General features: G+C 37.9%; 1 protein-coding gene across 1 annotated transcript in view; it reads right to left on the reverse strand.

Moving 5' to 3' along the window:
* Positions 1-19,805, reverse strand: part of LOC123685230 (cadherin-related tumor suppressor) — a 263,888-nt gene that overhangs the window by 2,915 nt on the left and 241,168 nt on the right. Inside the window, exons 6-8 of the mRNA XM_045624851.1 lie at positions 19,038-19,460; positions 18,218-18,731; positions 89-5,432 (exon numbers count right to left, since the gene is read on the reverse strand). Coding sequence (XP_045480807.1) covers positions 89-5,432; positions 18,218-18,731; positions 19,038-19,460 — 6,281 coding nt within the window. The remainder of the gene's footprint in view (positions 1-88; positions 5,433-18,217; positions 18,732-19,037; positions 19,461-19,805) is intronic.

Here is a 19,805-nt window from a genome sequence, read left to right on the forward strand (position 1 = left end):
ATACATTATTACAGATAAAATTATTATTTCATTATTTCATTTTCTTGTGATTATAATTGGAAAAAATAATATGAATGAAGATGCTTACCCAGCAGGTCCAATATCATCCGCATAGCACGAAGAGTCTCCAGCTCTGCAGTCTTCACATACATCACCATGTTCGTTGCAGGAGCTGACGCTCAATGAAACAACTCTGCCGTTTCTTGTGGCCGTAATTTTATGCCAATTACCATCAGCCAGGTTGCCTCCTTTTCCCTTTACATTTATAGATGTGATGGCTGTCCTGGCACCTCCAAATGAAAACACTGCTTTTCCATCAAGTAACTCCAGAGCAACGAAGTCACTCCTTCCTCCAGTCTGGATTCCATAGTTGTAAATAAGAAGAGAATTGACTTTACTCGTAGCAAAAATGAATGATATATCGTTAGTTGCTGCGTCTAAAGATGGGAAAGTCATGTAGGATAAGTCTTGGAACCCAAATGTTGATTTTTCACAATGCCTTCCATATCTGCCATCAGTGCAACTACACTTATACCCCGGTTTCAAACCAATGCAAAGGCCGCCATGCAAGCAAGGATTTGGTCTGCAAGAGTCTGCCAAGGCTTCACATTGATTTCCGCGGTAACCAGGTCTGCAGAGACAAAAGAAGGATGAACCATCTGGACTTTCGCGACAGGATCCACCATTTCTGCAAGGATTTTCGGAGCAAACGTCGCCTTTCTCGAGTTCACACAATTTTCCATCTTTATGCGGTGGGCATATACATTGGAAGTTGAAGCCTTGTTTTCTACATTGGCCTTTGTTCTTGCAAGGGTTAGGTGAACAAGGGTCTTGTCTCTTTCCACAATTCTCACCAGTGAATCCAGTTGCACATTCGCACTTCCTATCATGTGAAATAAGAGGGGAGGTAAAAATAATGTTTTGTGTGTCTGTGATTTCAGTTTTTCTTTTAACATTTATTTGGTGTGTGCATATACCACCATTTTCGCATATATCTTCTTCGCAGGGAGAGTAATCAATGATAAAATCATGGAGGTTAAAGTTACCTTGAAAGCTACTTCTTTTATGCTTTAATTTTTCTTTTACGTAGTTTTTGTCTCTGTAACCTGAATCTTTTCTTATGGCAATAGTGATTTCAACATCTTTTTCAACTTCATGCAATCCGAAAACTAGTAAGGCTTCTCCATACTCCAAATTGTCTTTGAAGAATTCTAACATACCCCTGTATACATGCTGAAGGAAATATTTGGAAGTCATATTTGATATTCTTACAGTAATTGAATTTTGAATGGTCATGTTTGTGAAAGTTAAGAATTCTACTGTAACTGATGATTTTACATCTTGATGTTTGCCGTCATTTCCTGATACAGAAAGAGAATATCCTTCGTTTGGTGTGATCATAGATGTATGTAGGTCACAAGCATGTGGGATTGATAACATGGAAGAAGAACTCGATTTTTGTATTATCTTACATTTGTAATCTCCAGTTGTATCGGGATCATTAGGGTGTATATCGGCTATTTTACCCAAAGGAAAATGATCATTGAAGGCGTAAACAATTACATGTACTGATCTTGGCATTGAAGGACTGTCATTTTGGTCTAAAACAATGATTTTGACATTATGCTGGGATTTCATTTTAGGTATTCCACTGTCTTCAACTTCAACAACAATATTCAATTCAGGAATTTGTTCTCTATCCAAATATTTCCGGGTGGTAACAATACCAGTATGCTTATCAACTTTAACCAAGTCTTTATGCTCTCCACCAACTAGGACGTAGGTGAAAGGTGCACCATTTGGTGGCAAGTCTGGATCTTTGGCGGATAAAGTCATCACTTTAGTGCCAGCAGGTTCATTTTCCATCACATAACCAACTTGAGGAGCATCGAATACTGGACCGTTATCGTTGATATCGGTTATGTGGATTTTAACAGTTGCTGTTCCAGTTTCAGGTGGCAACCCTGTGTCGATAGCTCCAACAATAATAGAATACATTTCGATTGTTTCACGGTCCAAAGCTCTTGCAGTTTGAATCTCACCACTCTGCGGATCAATTTTGAAAACATGGTCAATGTTACCTCCAATTATTGAGTATCCAAATTGATTGTTCTGGGGTCTGACGTCTTTATCTACTGCTTTGACTGTGATCACATCAGTGCCAAGTAGAGCTCCTTCAGATACATGCGCTTCGTATAAGTTATGAACGAATTCAGGTGGATCATTGCCATCTTGCACCGTTACGATTACTTGTGCTTCATCAGTGTCGTTACCTCGAATACCTCCTGAATTTTTAGCCATGACTGTCAATACAATTCGGTTCTGGGTCTCTCTATCCAAATTTCTCGCTACACTTATAGCTCCAGTTTCTGAGTTAATGGCAAAGCCACGGTCGTTGCTTGAGCCAACGAAGAGATAGTAAACCTTGCCATCTTCCCCAGCATCCTGATCAGTGGCTTGGATAGTTCCAATAATAGTACCAACTTCTGTAGATTCGGATACTTCGAACTGAAATACGGGTTGTATGAATCGTGGAAAGTATTCATTCACACCTGTAACTTGAACGTTGACTTGTGTGACTCCAAACATTGTAGAGTCGGGATTATTGGCAATGATATTCAAAATGAACAAATTTCTGTCTTCGTAATCAAAACTATTTGTAGAGGTAATAACTCCCGATTTTGAATCTATGTTGAAATACTCTTTTCCTGAACCTCCAGATATTGAATATTGAATGATGGAGTTCTTAGGTGAATCTATATCTTTTGCTATAAGTTGACAGACGAAGGTACCTGGTGGTAGGTTTTCGAAAATAAAGGCATCGAAGGAAGTTTGATTGAAGACAGGAGCATTATCATTGATGTCAGTTAAGATGACAGTCAGGGTAGCTGTGGTTTCATGAGGTTTGTACCCCAGATCGCTGGCAGTTATGTTGAGTCTGTATTCTGATATTGTATCGTAGTCCAATGGTTGCTGAATTGTTACAGCTCCGCTAACTTCATCAATTTCGAAGATTTTGTTCTCATTACCGGCTGATATTCTGTATCTCATTATTCCATTGGGCCCTGGATCATTATCTTTAGCATTCACAGTTAGTATGGTAGATCCAAGTGGTTCATTTTCTGGAACGATGACTTGGTAACTGAGCGCTGTGAAAACAGGACTGAATATATTTTCACCAGAGATTATAAGTATAACGGAGACATCATCATGTTGAGGAGGAACTCCTTTATCCATTGCTCTTACTACTAGATTATATACAGATCCGACTTGTCCAACTCTTTCCTTCACACTGATCCAACCAGTTCTCTCATCGACAAAGAAGTACTGACTACCATTTCCACTGATTAGGAGATATTCGATTTCAGCATTAACTCCAACGTCTTTTTCATCTTTGGCGGTTACTTTCAGAAGTTGTTGGCCTGGTGAAGCGTCTTCTGGTACTGGTGATAGATATTCTTTTTGGAGGAATTTAGGAGCGTTGTTATTGGAGTCGACAACGTTGATAGTTACAAGACATTCCGAGGACATTGGAGGTTTGCCATTGTCTATAGCAAGAATAGTTAGGGAATACATATTTTCTGGCGAATTCTCGAATTGTGTATATTTGTACTTCAATGATCTCTTGCTAAATATTTCACCGCTTGCTGGGTCTACAGTGAATAGTTCGGATGGTTGTTGGGTGGAATAGCTTATGACAGAATTGGGTCCTTGTTTGTCTCTATCAGTTGCGATAACTTGACCAACAAATACTATATCTCTCTGGAGCTCAGGGAAATTGAAGCTGTAGAATGAATGTTCGAATTCTGGGGCATTATCATTTTGATCTTGGATGGTTATAGTCAATGGTGTTTCACTATTCCATGCTCCATCGGCTGCAGCTACCTTCAGCAGATACTCATCTTGCTGTTCCCTATCCAAATGACCTGCTACAGTGACGTTTCCACTAACAGAATCTATTTTGAATTTTCCTCCAGGGTTTTCAGTGAATCTATAAGTTGCATTCGCATTTTCACCTATGTCTTGGTCAGAACTTGTAACTCTTATGACGAAGGAGCCAATTTCAGCGTTCTCAGTAACGTTGACACTGAACAATCTCGTGAAGACTGGTGGACTGTCATTGACATCCAATACAGTGACCAAAACGGTGGCAGTACCAGTCAAACGATGGGTACCATGATCAACTGCTGCTACTGGTAGTTCGTAGTGTGGAATGTCTTCTCTGTCTAGTTTTGTGTTTGTATAAATTTCTCCAGTTTCAGAATCGATTTCGAAAGTGTCTTCGAAAGTTTCAAGTAGTTTGTAACTGACTTGTCCGTTCATACCAGAATCTAAGTCAGTGGCGGTGACTTTCATCACGAGAAGTGGTGGAGCTTCGGATTCTAAGACAGTTGCATTATAGAGGGGTGTGCTGAAGACTGGGGCGTTGTCGTTGGTGTCAGTGACGTTGATGGTAAGTTGTAAAACACTTCTCAGTGGGGGATTATCTGAATCTCTGGCTTCTATCCATACGTCGTATAGAGGAAAACTCTCATAATCTAAACCTTTCTCAGCTACTTGAACCTCTCCAGTCGTTTTATCGATTTCAAGTGCATCGTCAATGTTGCCTCCAGCTATAGCGTATTTTATGGAACCAACAGCACCTTTCTTCGGGGATGTGGCTTCGAACTTTTCAATAATTTCCCCTTCGTGCACGTTTTCAGGAAGCATAAATTTAGTTTTAGAGCTCGGTAAAAATCTTGGGAACAAATGATCTGGTTTGAGAAACACTTTGAGCTCAGCGCTGGTCTTTCTACTTGTTTTTCCACCGTCCTCAGCTTCTATTTCAAGGTGGAAGACCTTGTTGGGGGCCTGGTTAAGGTCATGTGAGGCTCTGATGACTCCTGTTTTGGGATTGATGTTGAAGTTTGAGGAGTGTTGACCGACTAAAGAATAGGTAATTTTTCCATTCTCCCCACTATCATGATCAGTCGCTTTGGCACCGAAAACGAATTGGTTCTTCCTTGTCTTGTCCGAGATGTAGATTTCGTACTCAGAAGATGTGAATGAAGGCGAGTTGTCGTTTTCATCGAGTACAGTAATGGTCAGGTTCACAGCAGCAGCTTTGGGATCTGTCGTTGAGCAATCTTGGGCCACCAGGGTGAGGAAATACGAACTACTTTCTTCTCTATCTAATACTTGAGCGGTGGTGATGACTCCAGTGTCTTGGTTGAGCGAAAATTTCTCAGCTTTATCCCCAATCAGCGAATACTTGATTTTTGCATTCAAATCAGCGTCTTTGTCGATTGCAGATGGAGTAAGTACCCAGGACCCAATGGGTGAATTCTCGGAAATGGTGGCGTGGTAAGATTTCCTCTTGAATTCGGGACTGTGATCGTTGACGTCCTGCACGATGATTTTGACGATGCCAGTTCCAGTCAATGGTGGCGAACCTGCAAACAAATAGAATACAGATATTGTACCTTACATGAAGACGATGAAAATAGTTGCAGTATCTGAACAGAATCAGTTAGACAGCTCATTCTGTATTCGATTGGCGGGAGTGTAGAGCCAGATAAAAAGAACCGGGCATTCTGATGTGTCAATTACGAGGAATTATTATTCTTTTTGAATAATCGAAGGCCGTGGGAGCAAAGACGTTCGGTACAAGACAAGCATTCAAATTTTCTGTCGATAAGCAAATGTCAGACATCTATGCAGAATTCGGTATTTGTCTATATTTTATGAATTCTGTATTGAAGTTGTCGTACGTGTGTCGAAATAATGAAGAAATGAATCAGATAATTTAAGCGTTAATACTGTTGACTGGATGGACTAAAATTGATGCAAATTCAGTATGCGAAATGCAAATTAAGAAAAACGTGAATATGATCTCTATTAGAGGATTTCTCACTAACCATAGATGAAGTGCATTTTGTTGGTTACAGTTTTCTTCAGTAAAAGGGCCAGGTAGTAGCCTAATGGAAAAATTGTCACCGTTTTATTTTTCAGAATTTTTTTATGTTGTAGAATTTGACCTTCTGAACAAGAAAGAGTATGGGTCCAATTCAGAAAAACTAACCAATGACAATTTTTCCGTTAGTCTGCTGCCTGGTTCTTCGTCATGTTCTTCTTAATAATATTCGGTCATTCAAGGGCTGCCACACCTTGTAGAATGTACGTGAACATAGTGAAATATTGATGATTTGCTATTAACTGGTGTTTTTTTCGAGGTATATAACTTTAAGTTGGCATTACTGTTCAAGATGGTGACCGATTCAACAGCTGTCAAGTGATTTATTCTCAGTTTGGTTTGGCAATTCATCATGATAAACTCACGCCTGAACAACGCTTGCAAATAGAGCAATTTAATTTCGAATATAATGGTTCTGTGCTGAATACGTATTGCGCACTACGTTCATTTTATTTTGTTTAGCGATGAAGCGCACTTCTGTTTGAATGGCTACGTCAACAAACAAAACTGCCGCATTTGGAGTGAAGCTAATCCTCAAGTGTATGTCGAAACACCGTTACACCCAGAAAAACTGACTGTTTGGTGCGCTTTATGGGCTGGTGGAATCATTGGTCCGTACTTCTTCAAAAACGATGATGGCCAGAACGTTACAGTCAATGGTGATCGGTATAAAGCCATGATCACTAACTTTTTCATTCCTGAATTGAACAACCATGATGTCCAGGAGCTGTGGTTCCAACAAGACGGCGCAACATGTCACACAGCTCGTGCCACAATCGATTAATTGAAAGACACGTTTGGTGACCGCCTAATTTGACGTCTTGGACCTGTAAATTGGCCTCCAAGATCTTGTGATTTAACACCGCTAGACTACTTTCTGTGGGGCTATGTAAAGTCATTGGTCTATGCGGATAAGCCACAAACCCTTGACCATTTGGAAGACAACATTCGCCGTGTTATTGCCGATATACGGCCACAAATGTTGGAAAAAGTCATCGAAAATTGGACGTCCAGATTGGTCATATGCCAGAAATCATATTTAAAATGTAATGCCACAAGATTATCTGCGGATAAATAAAATTCATGTCAATTGAATAATCCATCGTTGTTTTATTGCAATTTAAAGTTCTATAGCTCTAAAAAAAACACCCTTTATAATGAATCCTTCCACTGATGGAGAATATTGCAAGGATTCAGATAGAGATAAAGGCTTCTTCTGTCGATTTGTCGATATTCATATTCAACTACTAACTGAATCGAGGTTTTATGTAGGGTATAAAATTTTAGATGCATACTGATTTCGGAGAATCTTGATTGGATTTAGATAGGATTCTATTATCAGGCAGTATCGCTTCTTGATTTATCTCACAAAACAGTGAAATTTAACGTTCTTTAATGGTGAGAAAAAGCGTGAAAATGGTATTGGTTGGACTATGATGGGCAATTACGAGAGCAATATGGCAATAGAAAAACGAAAATGTTCGATCAGAACATGCCTGCATCATTCGATTTGATTACAGGACTTTTTGCGAGAATATATTCAATTTACGTTGTTTACAGATTGTACGAGTGATTTTGCGATAACTGAAATGAAGACATTGTAGCTTGAAATACTTGTATAGAGTCGCTTAGGTTACTTAGTTATCGATTCATTGGTAATTTCATTATTTAAAATCTACATCAACAATTGGTTGTTGAAATATTCTCAGTCTTTGAAGTTCGTATTCGATTTCGAAAAACTGAGCATAATATTGTTATATTACTCGAGTTAGCATGCCAAAACAATTTTGAAACTATACAATGAAACATTCGTAACTAAAAAAATCACAAAATTTAATTTATGAGCAGTAGAACAATCTATAAGATGCCTTATGTGTCCTATATCCTGGATGGACAATTATGAAATCGAATAAGCCTTGAGGTTCATCAATATTAAGAAACTTTATTTTTTATTATTTCTCATTTTGTTTTTATTTATTGTGATTTCATTTATGTTTCTATTTCAAAAAAGTTGATATTTTCGGTTTTTTATACAATAAGTTTAATAAATCAAAGTGTTTTTTGCAAGGTTTGCAAGGTGATGTGACACTACACAATAAGATTGAAAAACTACAACTTGACTTGAGCTTGACTAGAAATCAAGTCAAGCTCAAGCCAAGTAGCTTGAAAATCAAGCCAAGCCGTGAACCCTAGCGGCATGGTAAGATAAAGTGTTGTTTATTCAGCGCAACAAACTAAATAATTAGAAAATTCAATTCTATGTTAGGTTTTGTCAACATGAAACCAGGAAATAATTATTTGAAAAAACCTTATTTTTTGAATTGCCAAATTTCCTCACTCCATCAAATTGGCAGAAGTGTCCAGAAGTGTCACACGGAATGAGAGTTCCATGTCATTCAGTTTGTTCACATTCATTGCTCTTTTGCCAGTTCATATCAAGTGTTGTTATTTTAACATTTCAAGTAATATCTGCAGAATCCGAGTGTTGTTGAAAGTCGAAATATCAAACGAAAATATAATTTAAAATATTATTCAAATGAATATTGGACAAGTAGACTCGCCGAATGCTTAATGACAATCCACAAATTTTTTTCATCCTTTTTCAAATCAAATTTCAACTCTACCGTCATGAAAATCTCCATACCGCTTCGTTAAGCACGCCACTGTCCGTCCACGTAGACATCTGAGCCGTACGTAATTAAAAGAATGCAACATTGTCGGTTTCAATACACACGGCACACAGAGGAATCCGATATGACATAGATCAGAAAATAGGGAATGGATGAATGGAATGCAGCCAGACTGTTGAAGTTTTTAGAGCATACCCACATCCACACACACAGCGACAGAGCATAAAAAGATGGACAGCCAATAAAACAGTTTATGTAGTTGACCCTAAGTTCATTGTCGACCCGCCATGTTATGACTTTGGAACAGGCAAAACAATAAGACTCTAGCAAGACACGTTCTGTCCTCCGCCATCGAAAACAAATTCTCTGCCGATCTCAACCTTGCAGATATCTTCGGCTGGGTATCTCGTGTTCGCCGAGGACACGATAGAACTGGGGGATATTATCTCTCTGTACGCTGGTCACATTGAATATTCATCGAGTTTAATATGGGAATGAGACAAAGGGTTACAAAGTGCTGACAGAATTACACATTCTTCGTCTGCAGCAGGAAGCATTATGCAAGAATTTCTGAGATATGGATCATGCGTGATTATGGAGCAGAAAATAATTAATTAGGAAGAAATTCTTGTTTGGAAAAATTGTTTCTTCTCATGTTAATACAAGGTCGGAATCCGCTATGACGATGAAGGTATTAATCTCGATTGATCTCAACATCAATTTGAACAGGCCAAATGACAATTTGGTTAATTTGTGGGTGCAGAATGCGAATAGCCCTGAGATTTTGTCTAACAGATCTATTTTTTCCAGATACTTTACATTCAGGACTTTTATTTTCAACTTGTGTATATTTCAAGTTATTATTCTTTCTATTACCAGTTTAAAAACAGACCTGGATTTGAGTGATTATAACTCACATACATCAGTCACTTATCTCTAAATCATTTCTTTTTATATGGTTTTCTAGAATGAAGTATATTAGAGTAGTTTTGTTAAGGTTTCAACAGTGGTCGGCCATCATGTGGATGTGTTTCGAATTCAGGTCATTTGAGTTCATAGCGTCGTCTGGAGTTCTGCAGGGATCTATTTTGGGTCCTCTGCTGTTTATGTTATTCGTGAATGATTTGAATTCATGTTTGCTCTGTCTGTTTCTTTTGTATGTTGATGATTGTAAGTTGTTTCGCTGTATTGTTTCCTTTCAGGATTGTTGGGATCTTCAGGGTGATATTGATTCATTGGTGTAGGAGAAACTTGATTTCATTGAATATAAGAAAGTGCAATGTGATATCCTTTGGTCGTGGGAAATCTAAAATTCTGTTTCAGTACAATATTGTTTTAAATAGAGTGATTGAATTTAGAGATCTGGGAATTTTATTTGATCAGGGGCTGACTTTTGTGCCACATGTGAGAGCAGTTATTTCGAAGGGACTCAGGACTCTCGGTTTCATACTCAGGAACGCCAAATACCTATTTGAGTGTCGAACCCTTTCTCTCATTTTATAAGAAGCTGTCTGTGTATTATATTTTTCTATTGTTTGTTGTCATTTTATATTTTTCCGCATTCAGTAATTGGCTTGGGCTGTAGAATAATGTAGTGATCAAATAAGTAAATGAACAAATATCCCATTGTACTTCAAATCGACTTTTCATACTTTTATTGTCCTGATGGATTCTTTCCCCCTGGTATTCACTGAGATCACCCAAGCTTTCTGGAAAGCGTTCTAGGTGACAGTAGAGGTGGACGTTCATGCTCATGTTACAAAAGAGACTTGAAATTACTAGTAGTCCGGGAGCCAAGTGCAAATTTGGTTGATTATTTCCTCTCGAGAGATACTTGGTGAGATGCATCAGATAATAGTAATAAAAAGCATCGTGAACGTCAGCTACGACTCGGTTGTGAGGGAGAGCGGCGGCAGCACCCCAAACACGAAGAAAAAAAAATACATTCAGTCATTTCCTCCCAACTGAAAATTTGTCAAATTGTAGCTAACCCAATATCTAGACGAAAAAATACAATTAGCTGGCTATAGCATGGTGGATTATACGTCAGCTGGTGCCTCAAACATGAAAAAAAAAATTTTCAATGACAGCTCTGACAGCGACTCTGATACTGAATCAGAGAGTGGAAGTAACTAAATATTATTGTGCAACATGTGGAGAAAGTCCTTTTCTCACGAGTGTGGCACTCTCTGATTCATTATCAGAGTCGCTGTCAGAGCTGTCATTGAAAATATTTGTTTTTTTCATGTTTGAGGCACCAGCTGACGTATAATCCACCATGCTATAGCCAGCTGATTGTATTTTTTCGTCTAGATATTGTGTTAGCTATAATTTAACAAATTTTCAGTTGGGAGGAAATGACTGAATGTATTTTTTTTCTTCGTGTTTGGGGGGCTGCCGCCGCTCTCCCCCCCAGCAGAGTCGCAGCTGATGTTCACGAGGCTTTTTATTACTATTACCTGATGCATTCTACTAATTACCGTTTGAGAGGAAGTTGGTCATGTATATCTGTTACTGGCTCCCGGACTATAGACCCTTGAGTAATTTATAATTCCTAATGTTGACAAATTCGTTATTGAAACAGCATTGGAAGTAACTAAAGATTTCGTAAATTAGTGTGCAGATATTTTAACGATTTCACCAGGTTTGGTCCCTTAGCAGTACTTGTAACTACGTCACTGTCCCACGATAAACCTATAAAAACTTTTTTGCTGTAAAATGTAGCTCCATGGTGTAATTTGAGAGGAGCGTATGAAGCTGAAAGAAGTGCGTGTTGCTTCATGAAATTAATTTCGAGTATAAATATTTATGATCCTGGCGAGGAGTTTTCTATTCAACCCTCTCTAATTATAAAACTTCGAAAAATGCGATTCGATTTCAACCAAGGCTGAATTGAAGCTTCTAGGACCATGTTGGCTCCGCCCCCGAACATTCCAGGTTGCATTGTTGCAACTAGTTTATATTCATTATTTACCGATTAGATTTTATTACTTATCGCAGTAAATCACTTTGATTTACACCGACGTAGCGAACGTTTGACTTTTTATAGCTTTCACTCAAAGCGAAATATATATTGATCGTGAATTTCAACCTATCGACCATAAACTGAAAACGAATTTGTATAGCAATCACTGATCCGAGAGTTGAACGGCTGCGTGCCATATAAGGGCCACTGCGGAACACCTCTATGTAGTACTGACTGATTTTATTTCGTTACAACCGTCGCACTGTCAACTTTTTAAAGGAGCTGTCAATCGGTGAATTCTATTGGATACGATGTATTTTTTTGCTTTTGGAATTACTGGTTTATGTTGCGAAAATTTGTGAGAGGGTGCAAAAGCCTCCCTCATGTAATACAGAGGAAGAAAATGAAATCAAGTAAAATATCGAAAAAAAATCCAATATTGTCATGTTAGGACAACCGTTCGGCTTATTTTTTTTTGCTGCTGAATACTGTTGTTCTATTTGGTTCAAAAGTGCTCATGTTGATAAAATTGATGCTCAGCTCGACGTTTTTATGAGAATCAATTATCAATGGAACTATTAGATCTACACCTTTACATTGATTACCAGTGCCATCACATATACTTCCGCCTCATATTCGTACATAGGTCTCAGTAAAAAAATCTTGGGAAAAATTTCATTTCTACCCGAACTTATTTCCAATTGTATCTTACCTAACAGATACTAGAACTGACAGATCAAAGTCACATAAACCTTTATGGATTTATACCTTCCATCAATCTAATGAAAGTGACAAGGAATTTTGGCGTTCGGAATGGAATTCTTGTAATATCTTCAACAAAAGTATTATCGTTCAGAGAATGTTCTAGGTTTCAGTCTGACTAGGAAAACTAGGTGTATTTTAAATCAACTTAGGACTGGTCATAGTCGTTGTAATAGTATACTCTTTAAATGGCATTCTATTGAAAGTCCACTATGTGAGTGTGGTGTAAAAGAAACCATTGCCTTGGAAAATACTAGTCCAAATTATAAATTTCATGAAGGCTTCCAAGATATCCATTCAGTTCCAGATTCATCATCAATATAATGGAAACTAACATTTATTACTCCTTTCTGGGTCTTTTCTTTTTTGTTTTCAGATTTAATTATGAAGTCGTCAACTGTTGGTGAAGATAAAGAAGAATATATAATAATATGAATATGTTGATGTTTTTATATCTCGACTCCCCTAGGCTTCAATGAGACCTCTCAAGAGCTTGGAAGAATAACAATTTCAAGCTTCGATCAAAATTCGCATCATCGAAACCAAAATTTCGAAAGAACCCTATTATTTAAGTGACAACAAACAACAAAATTCAGTGTTGTTAGAACCATAAAAACTTCCGGCAAAGTATTTTAAAATGATTGAAGTACTGACTTGAAATCAGGAGCTATTGAGGATATTTATACGAGAATAGCGCCTTTGGATACCACATATGGATATGTACAGTTCTGTGGTATTCAAGAGTATTATTGACCTGTTAAAATTATGAGTGAATGACTTTTGATTTTGTTTCATCTCAATACAAATACACAAACACTTAAAATGCATTTTTCTCTTTTGAGTTATTTAATTTTATTTCCATGATGTTGTTATTCAGAGAAATTTTGTTATTTGAGAAGAGGGAATAAGAACTATTAATTTCTCTTTATTAAACTCCAGGGGAATATTATATGGCATCAAAGAGCAAAAACCAAATGAAAATAAAAATGATTTATGACCCATTCCTAGACCCCTACAAAATGTTAATATTTCATCGTTCACGGAATCGATTCAATCTGATGAAGCATCTTCGCAATTCAAACCTCCCAAAAGGTGGGTGTTGGAAGAGGCAGAGGTCAAGAGCTACCACGACTTAATTTTTCCGTTTTCGAACAAACGAATAGCGCTGGTTCGACCATTCGCCAAACACAGCCATAAATCCAATACCTCAACGTCTTGGATCGTCTAACGTAGCGTTGGTACCAATGCCTTTTACATACCCTACACACAATATCAAGCCGCCTACATATCGGCCAATCAAATGGTTTCATGAAATCAACTTGATCACCGAGTCACTTATCAGAACAAACGGTGTATAAATCATTTGGTGGTAATGAACTCTCTCTCTTTACTGTCTCTCTTTCTTTGGCGCGTACTCATTTGTTTTGAATAAATACAACAACCCACAGTACTTGAAGGATATTCAGACACTTGAGATGTACTGTAAAAACTGAGCACAAACTGAATGAAAGCTCAAACTCTGCGCGTGAGTATAGAGGACAATTTTGGCATCTTAGGAACAGAAATAATTTCTTCAAGTAGGCTATATGAATGAACAATTCTGCTAAAATTCTTATGACTAAAAGACTAGACACTCATATAAGAGGCTTCTGAGTGTTATGTATTTTTGAATCGATATTTTCATGAAATCTTTATATTTTATCGAAAGCAATAGATCCAGAAATCTCATGAAATAGGAACTGAATCAAATTTCAGTTTGTTTCGTACGTTATATTAAAAAAATTATTAGGTGTACCACTTTGCTTCCGCCGATGATTTCTGCATCGCATCGTGACTGGAGACGAAAAATGGATTCATTACGATAATGAATGTGCAGAAAATCATGGGCATATCCCGACCATGCTTCGCGGGAGAAAGTAGTGGCCAGCGATGGACAATACTTTGAATAATAAATGTTTAACCAGTTTTTTTACAATAAAGCCTCGAATTTCGGGAAAAAAAACGGCGGAAGCAAAGTTGAATGCCTATGTAGTAAAGCTACCAAGCAAGTTATTCCAGTAAAATCCATGTACTGAATGTAGTGATATGATTTCGTTTACTGAAATCTATCTTTCATGTTGATTAATTATTATTTCTTTCAAATTTTGAAAATTGGGGTGGATTCTAGTTACAATCGAAAAATAAAATGAAATTTTCAAATTCAAAATTTAGAATTATATTTTTTTCAACAGATTGTGACTAGAACCCACCACAATTTTCAAAATTTAAGGTAAATAATCAATAATCAACATAAAAAGATAGATTTCACGCCCCACGTTGGGCGCCAATTGATATGATTTCGATTAATCTGCCGCAAGTTCGCGCATGAAATATCTTGAATTTGTTTTCTTAGCGATTGCGATTATCCAGTCGCGCGTCAAGAAATCGCGTAATATTTATATTGTAGAACATTTTTTTTTACCAATCTTACAGCAATATGAAGCAATTTCCAAACATTCCATTCATGAAAAAATTCTTCTTTTCCACACTTGTTACGGCAGATCTGCCTGTCTGCCGTTTTCGCACGCAACCATGCATTTTATTTGTCACGCGTCCAATTAGGCGGTGGCGGAAAAGGAAGCTCGGGCGACTGCCCCCAACCACCGTTTAAGCGCGAAAGTAAAAACTCCATCTTTCAGTGCCCACTTCATCATTGGCCTCACTTTCTGCCCGACCGTTTATAATCACGTCTGATTTATCGGCGTTTGCCGTTGCCGATCGGACGCCGTATTCGCGCACTATTCCGCAGATAACTATGATTAACGAGAATTCGTCTAATAAACGAGCCCGCGCTAATTTTGCATATTTTAAAACGGCGATCGGAACCGAGATTTCAGAAGGACGACAAGCGCCGTTCATCATGTTCTTGCGCGGTGAAGCTGTGCGAGAGTTTGAGCGAAAAACGCAACAGGTTTTTTTTGTTTCATCAAAGGAGGAATATCCGCCAATATTGACAATTACCGTAGGTCAACTTAGAATTCTCAACTACTTGTTATTTATAACTATTTTGTAACATTTTTATTCCATTCTCAAATGAATTGAATCAATTATAACGGTGTTTTTTTTAGAGCTATAGAACTATAAATTGCAATAAAACAACGATGGATTATTCGATTGACATGAATTTTATTTATCCGCAAGATAATCTTGTGGCATTACATTTTAAATAGGATTTCTGGCATATGACCGCCACGGCTGGCTCGGATGTAGTCCAATCTCGACGTCCAATTTTTGCTGACTTTTTCCAACATTTGTGGCCGCATATCGGCAATAACACGGCGAGTGTTGTCTTCCAAATGGTCAAGTGTTTGTGGCTTATCCGCATAGACCAATGACTTTACATAGCCCCACAGAAAGTAGTCTAGCGGTGTTAAATCACAAGATCTTGGAAGCCAATTCACAGGTCCAAAACGTGAAATTAGGCGGTCACCAAACGTGTCTTTCAATAAATCGATTGTGGCACGAGCTGTGTGACATGTTGCACCGTCTTGTTGGAACCACAGCTCCTGGACATCATGGTTGTTCAATTCAGGAATGAAAAAGTTAGTAATCATGGATCTATACCGATCACCATTGACTGTAACGTTCTGGCCATCATCGTTTTTGAAGAAGTACGGACCAATGATTCCACCAGTTTTTCTGGATGTAACGGTGTTTCGAAATACACTTGAGGATTAGCTTCACTCCAAATGCGGCAGTTTTGTTTGTTGACGTAGCCATTCAACCAGAAGTGCGCTTCATCGCGAAACAAAATTCGCTTATGAAAATCGGTAACAACGGCAATCTTATTTTGCACTATTTTCAAGCGTTGTTCAGGCGTGAGTCTATTCATAATGAATTGCCGAACCAAACTGAGAATAAATCACTTGACAGCTGTTAAATCGTTCGCCATCTCCAACAGTAATGCCAACTCAAAGTTATATACCTCGAAAAAAAAACACCCGTTAGAAAGAAATTCATAATTAAACCAGAACCGTAGAAACTCCAAGAAGACACAACAGCTACGCAGTTAAGATTTTAGGTGTTGATATGAAATGCAACCTTTATGCTCAGTACAAAACTTCAAGATCATCACATCATCAGAACATTGAAATTTCAAGGTGATCATCAAAACGAAATACCCAATATTTCCGTGATTGAGATTTTGCATGTGAATATAACATAAGTATGACAAGCTTCGTTCAAAATTGCTTGTTTATAGCGTCATCTCAACCATACTAAATTCAAGCAGAATATCGAAAAAAAAATTTAATATTTCAGTTAAAACAAATCCGACCGAGTTGAAGTTTTGCGTGTATTTGAGGAATAACAATTCCAAGCCTCTTGCAAAATTTCGAACTTGGCGCTCATTTAGTAATTCGTCAATTGTAATGTACCAATTCTTTTAAAAAGTAAACAGTCAACATTTTCTTAGATTTTTTCCATCAATAACTAAAATGAGGATTTGAAGGAGTAGAAAACGATAGCGATGACTTGTAGCCGGCCCGACAAGCTCCATTCTCGATGAACGATGCAGCGGAAGCTGTCTTCAGAGGAATGCAGTCTTTCCTGGCGAATTCTAGGAATCGCGATCTTTCGGTTCAATTTTTCCGATGGGAAAACGTGACTTGGAAAGCCGCTCCTACTTGTCTCGAGTCGGTGTACCTTAAAGTCCATATTTATCTCGATGAGTGATGCGATGCGACAACTTTCATCTACAAAAATTGGAATACTATCGTTTAAATTTGAAGAACACCATCATCTTTCTGTTTATTAGCAACGGGAACAACTAAACAAGAAATTTATATCACATGTGTCTTTAGCATAAAATATGTCTCAAAAGTAACATGGTTTTACGGCAATTCTGCAGAACATACCAGTTTCACTGTAAAATAAAGTCCACATTTTGTTTGAAGAAGCATTTTCGATTTTCACCGTTTGTTTTTGCTTGTTACTCCACATCAATTCTAAATCAAAAAAGAACTTGTCTAAACACTGATATTGGACAAGCGAGAAGATCTTTAATGGAAGTACACAAATAATCTTCTCTATAATAAGTGTATGCAGAACATTTGATAACAAAATAACAAGCTTTTGGTGAGATTTTCAGAATCTGATATGAAAAAATCAAGGGCTGGAATCGAACTTATTAGAAAATATTGAGATAAATCTGTGACGACAAAAAGCAATTAGATATTATGTCTATGTCTATGTCTAGCCGAAATTGTCCTCACAATGCTTAATATAAATGTATCTGCATTAGTGTAAGAATGGTCTGTCGTGGTACTTGTGAATACAACTTCTTCATTCATAGAGTTCTCAGAAAGATACAATAGCGAATATCTTTCTCCCACTCTAATTAGTGTGCAGACAAAATAATATCATTGCGCAGGCATACAACTTAGAGAAAAAGAAAAGGAAGAAGAAATTCTGGGTATACAATATGATTTTATGTTTGTAACCTAGGTATGAAACGGGGAAAAAGAGTTCAGGAAGTAAGCTACCAGGTGATGACCAGTTGAGTTAGGAAAGTGTTCAAGGGTGATTCCAAGTGCTGTATCACAATAAAGTTCTTGTCTGTCGTCAATCAGTGTTTCAATAATCCCCACGAAAACGCAATACCCCAAAAATCTACTGAGGAATTCCGGGTAGGACTAGACAGGGCTCTCCAATTAACTCCAGTTGAGTTTATTAGGCTACGAGCTAATTTGGTCTTGTACCCTCAAAACATCCAACTACCACTATCAAAATATGTATGTTTCCAAATTTTTGAGCCAGTTGTTTGACAACATCCGATGTAACTATCCGCGTATTGTATCCACTCATAATAAAATCAGAAATCAACACAAATTATGCATAATTATCTAATTAGCCAAAAACATCACTTACCAGTATCCATAGCTACTAAAGACAATGTGTACTCCGCTTGCAACTCCCTATCCAAAGCCCTGAGTAGAGAGATTTCCCCAGTAGACGCATTTATCCTGAATATATCAGTATCTCCCTCCTTTATGAAGTATTTCACCAAAGAATTGAAGGGCAGGGTGTCAGCATCATAAGCCTTAACAGTTATTACATAACCTCCATTCGGTGGTATAGTGTTCTCCATCACGTAGGCCAGGTAAGGGGAGTCCAAGAAGGTAGGAGGGTTGTCGTTGATGTCAGAGATGGAGATGGACACTTCAGCCACATCGGAACGTACCACGTCTCCGTTGATGTCACCTGCACAATCCTCCGCCTTGACGGTGAGGAGGTAGCGAGATTTCCTCTCGAAGTTGAGGTTCTTGGCCACTCTGATGACTCCGGTGTCTTCGGCTATGTTGAAGTCCCTGTTGGTATCGCCGGAGACTATTGAGTATCGAACGCGGCCGTTGAGACCCTCGTCGACGTCTGTTGCTGATACCTGTAGAGGAAAAATCATGCTGAACCTTTAAACATATACTCTAATGATGACCACATCAAATTGTGATGATATGGTCTCTCCAAATCAAGGATTACTCTGAAGTTCTCAATTATTATCAATACATTCAATGAGATTACTTATTTCTCTATAACTACTGTAGAATATAAAGATTATAAAGTCCAATTAGACCTCAAAATGTAGCTTTATATCATTTGATATGAATCCACCTTGTTGCGTTTACATTTCAATTGTATATAATTCTATGGCTTGTTAGAATGAAATAGAGCTATACTGTAGATAACTAACCTGTAGTACACTAGTTCCAATAGAGGCATTCTCAGGTTTGGAGGCGCTATACTGTTTCGGATCAAAAATGGGACTGTTGTCATTCTCGTCCAAAACCTTCACAAAAAGCTTCATCTGGGTGGCTTTTGGAGGTTCACCCCTATCCCTTGCCCTCACCAGAAGGGTATAGTTGCTCCGGATTTCCCTGTCGATGTTACCGGAAACCCTCAGGAGTCCGTCCACGGACCCTAGGGAAAATATGCCGTTGGTTTGGGGATCGTTGACAAGGGAGTACTCAATGTAGCCGTTCCTTCCTTCGTCTTTATCTATAGCTTTGATCGCCATCACCACGGTGTTGAAGGGTATGTTTTCGGCTACCGTTGTCTCGTTTGGTGTTATGAAGACCGGTGACATGTCGTTGACGTCTCTCAGTGTGATTGTTACCTGAAAAAATTATTAGTAAATATATGTACTATTTCAAACAATCAAACAAACAATACAACCAAAAACTTTTTTCACGAAAAATCATCAATAAATTTGGTTCACAATGAAATTGGGAAAAGTCAAAAGGAAAATAGACAAATGAAATTGCAAACATATCAAATTTTAACTATTCCAGCCAAATAATCTTGAAACAGTGTAGGGTACATATTGAATCAAAAGGCTTTGGACCTCCCCACGAAATTTTTTGAAATTGTCAAACGTTCTTTCATGTTTTAGTTTTGCATTGTACAATTTAATGCACATGTACATTCAAGATCTTTCGGAATAAGGTTATGCTGAGGATGA

The sequence above is a fragment of the Harmonia axyridis genome, chromosome 7, assembly GCF_914767665.1.
Source record: "Harmonia axyridis chromosome 7, icHarAxyr1.1, whole genome shotgun sequence".
Classification (NCBI taxonomy): domain Eukaryota; kingdom Metazoa; phylum Arthropoda; class Insecta; order Coleoptera; family Coccinellidae; genus Harmonia; species Harmonia axyridis.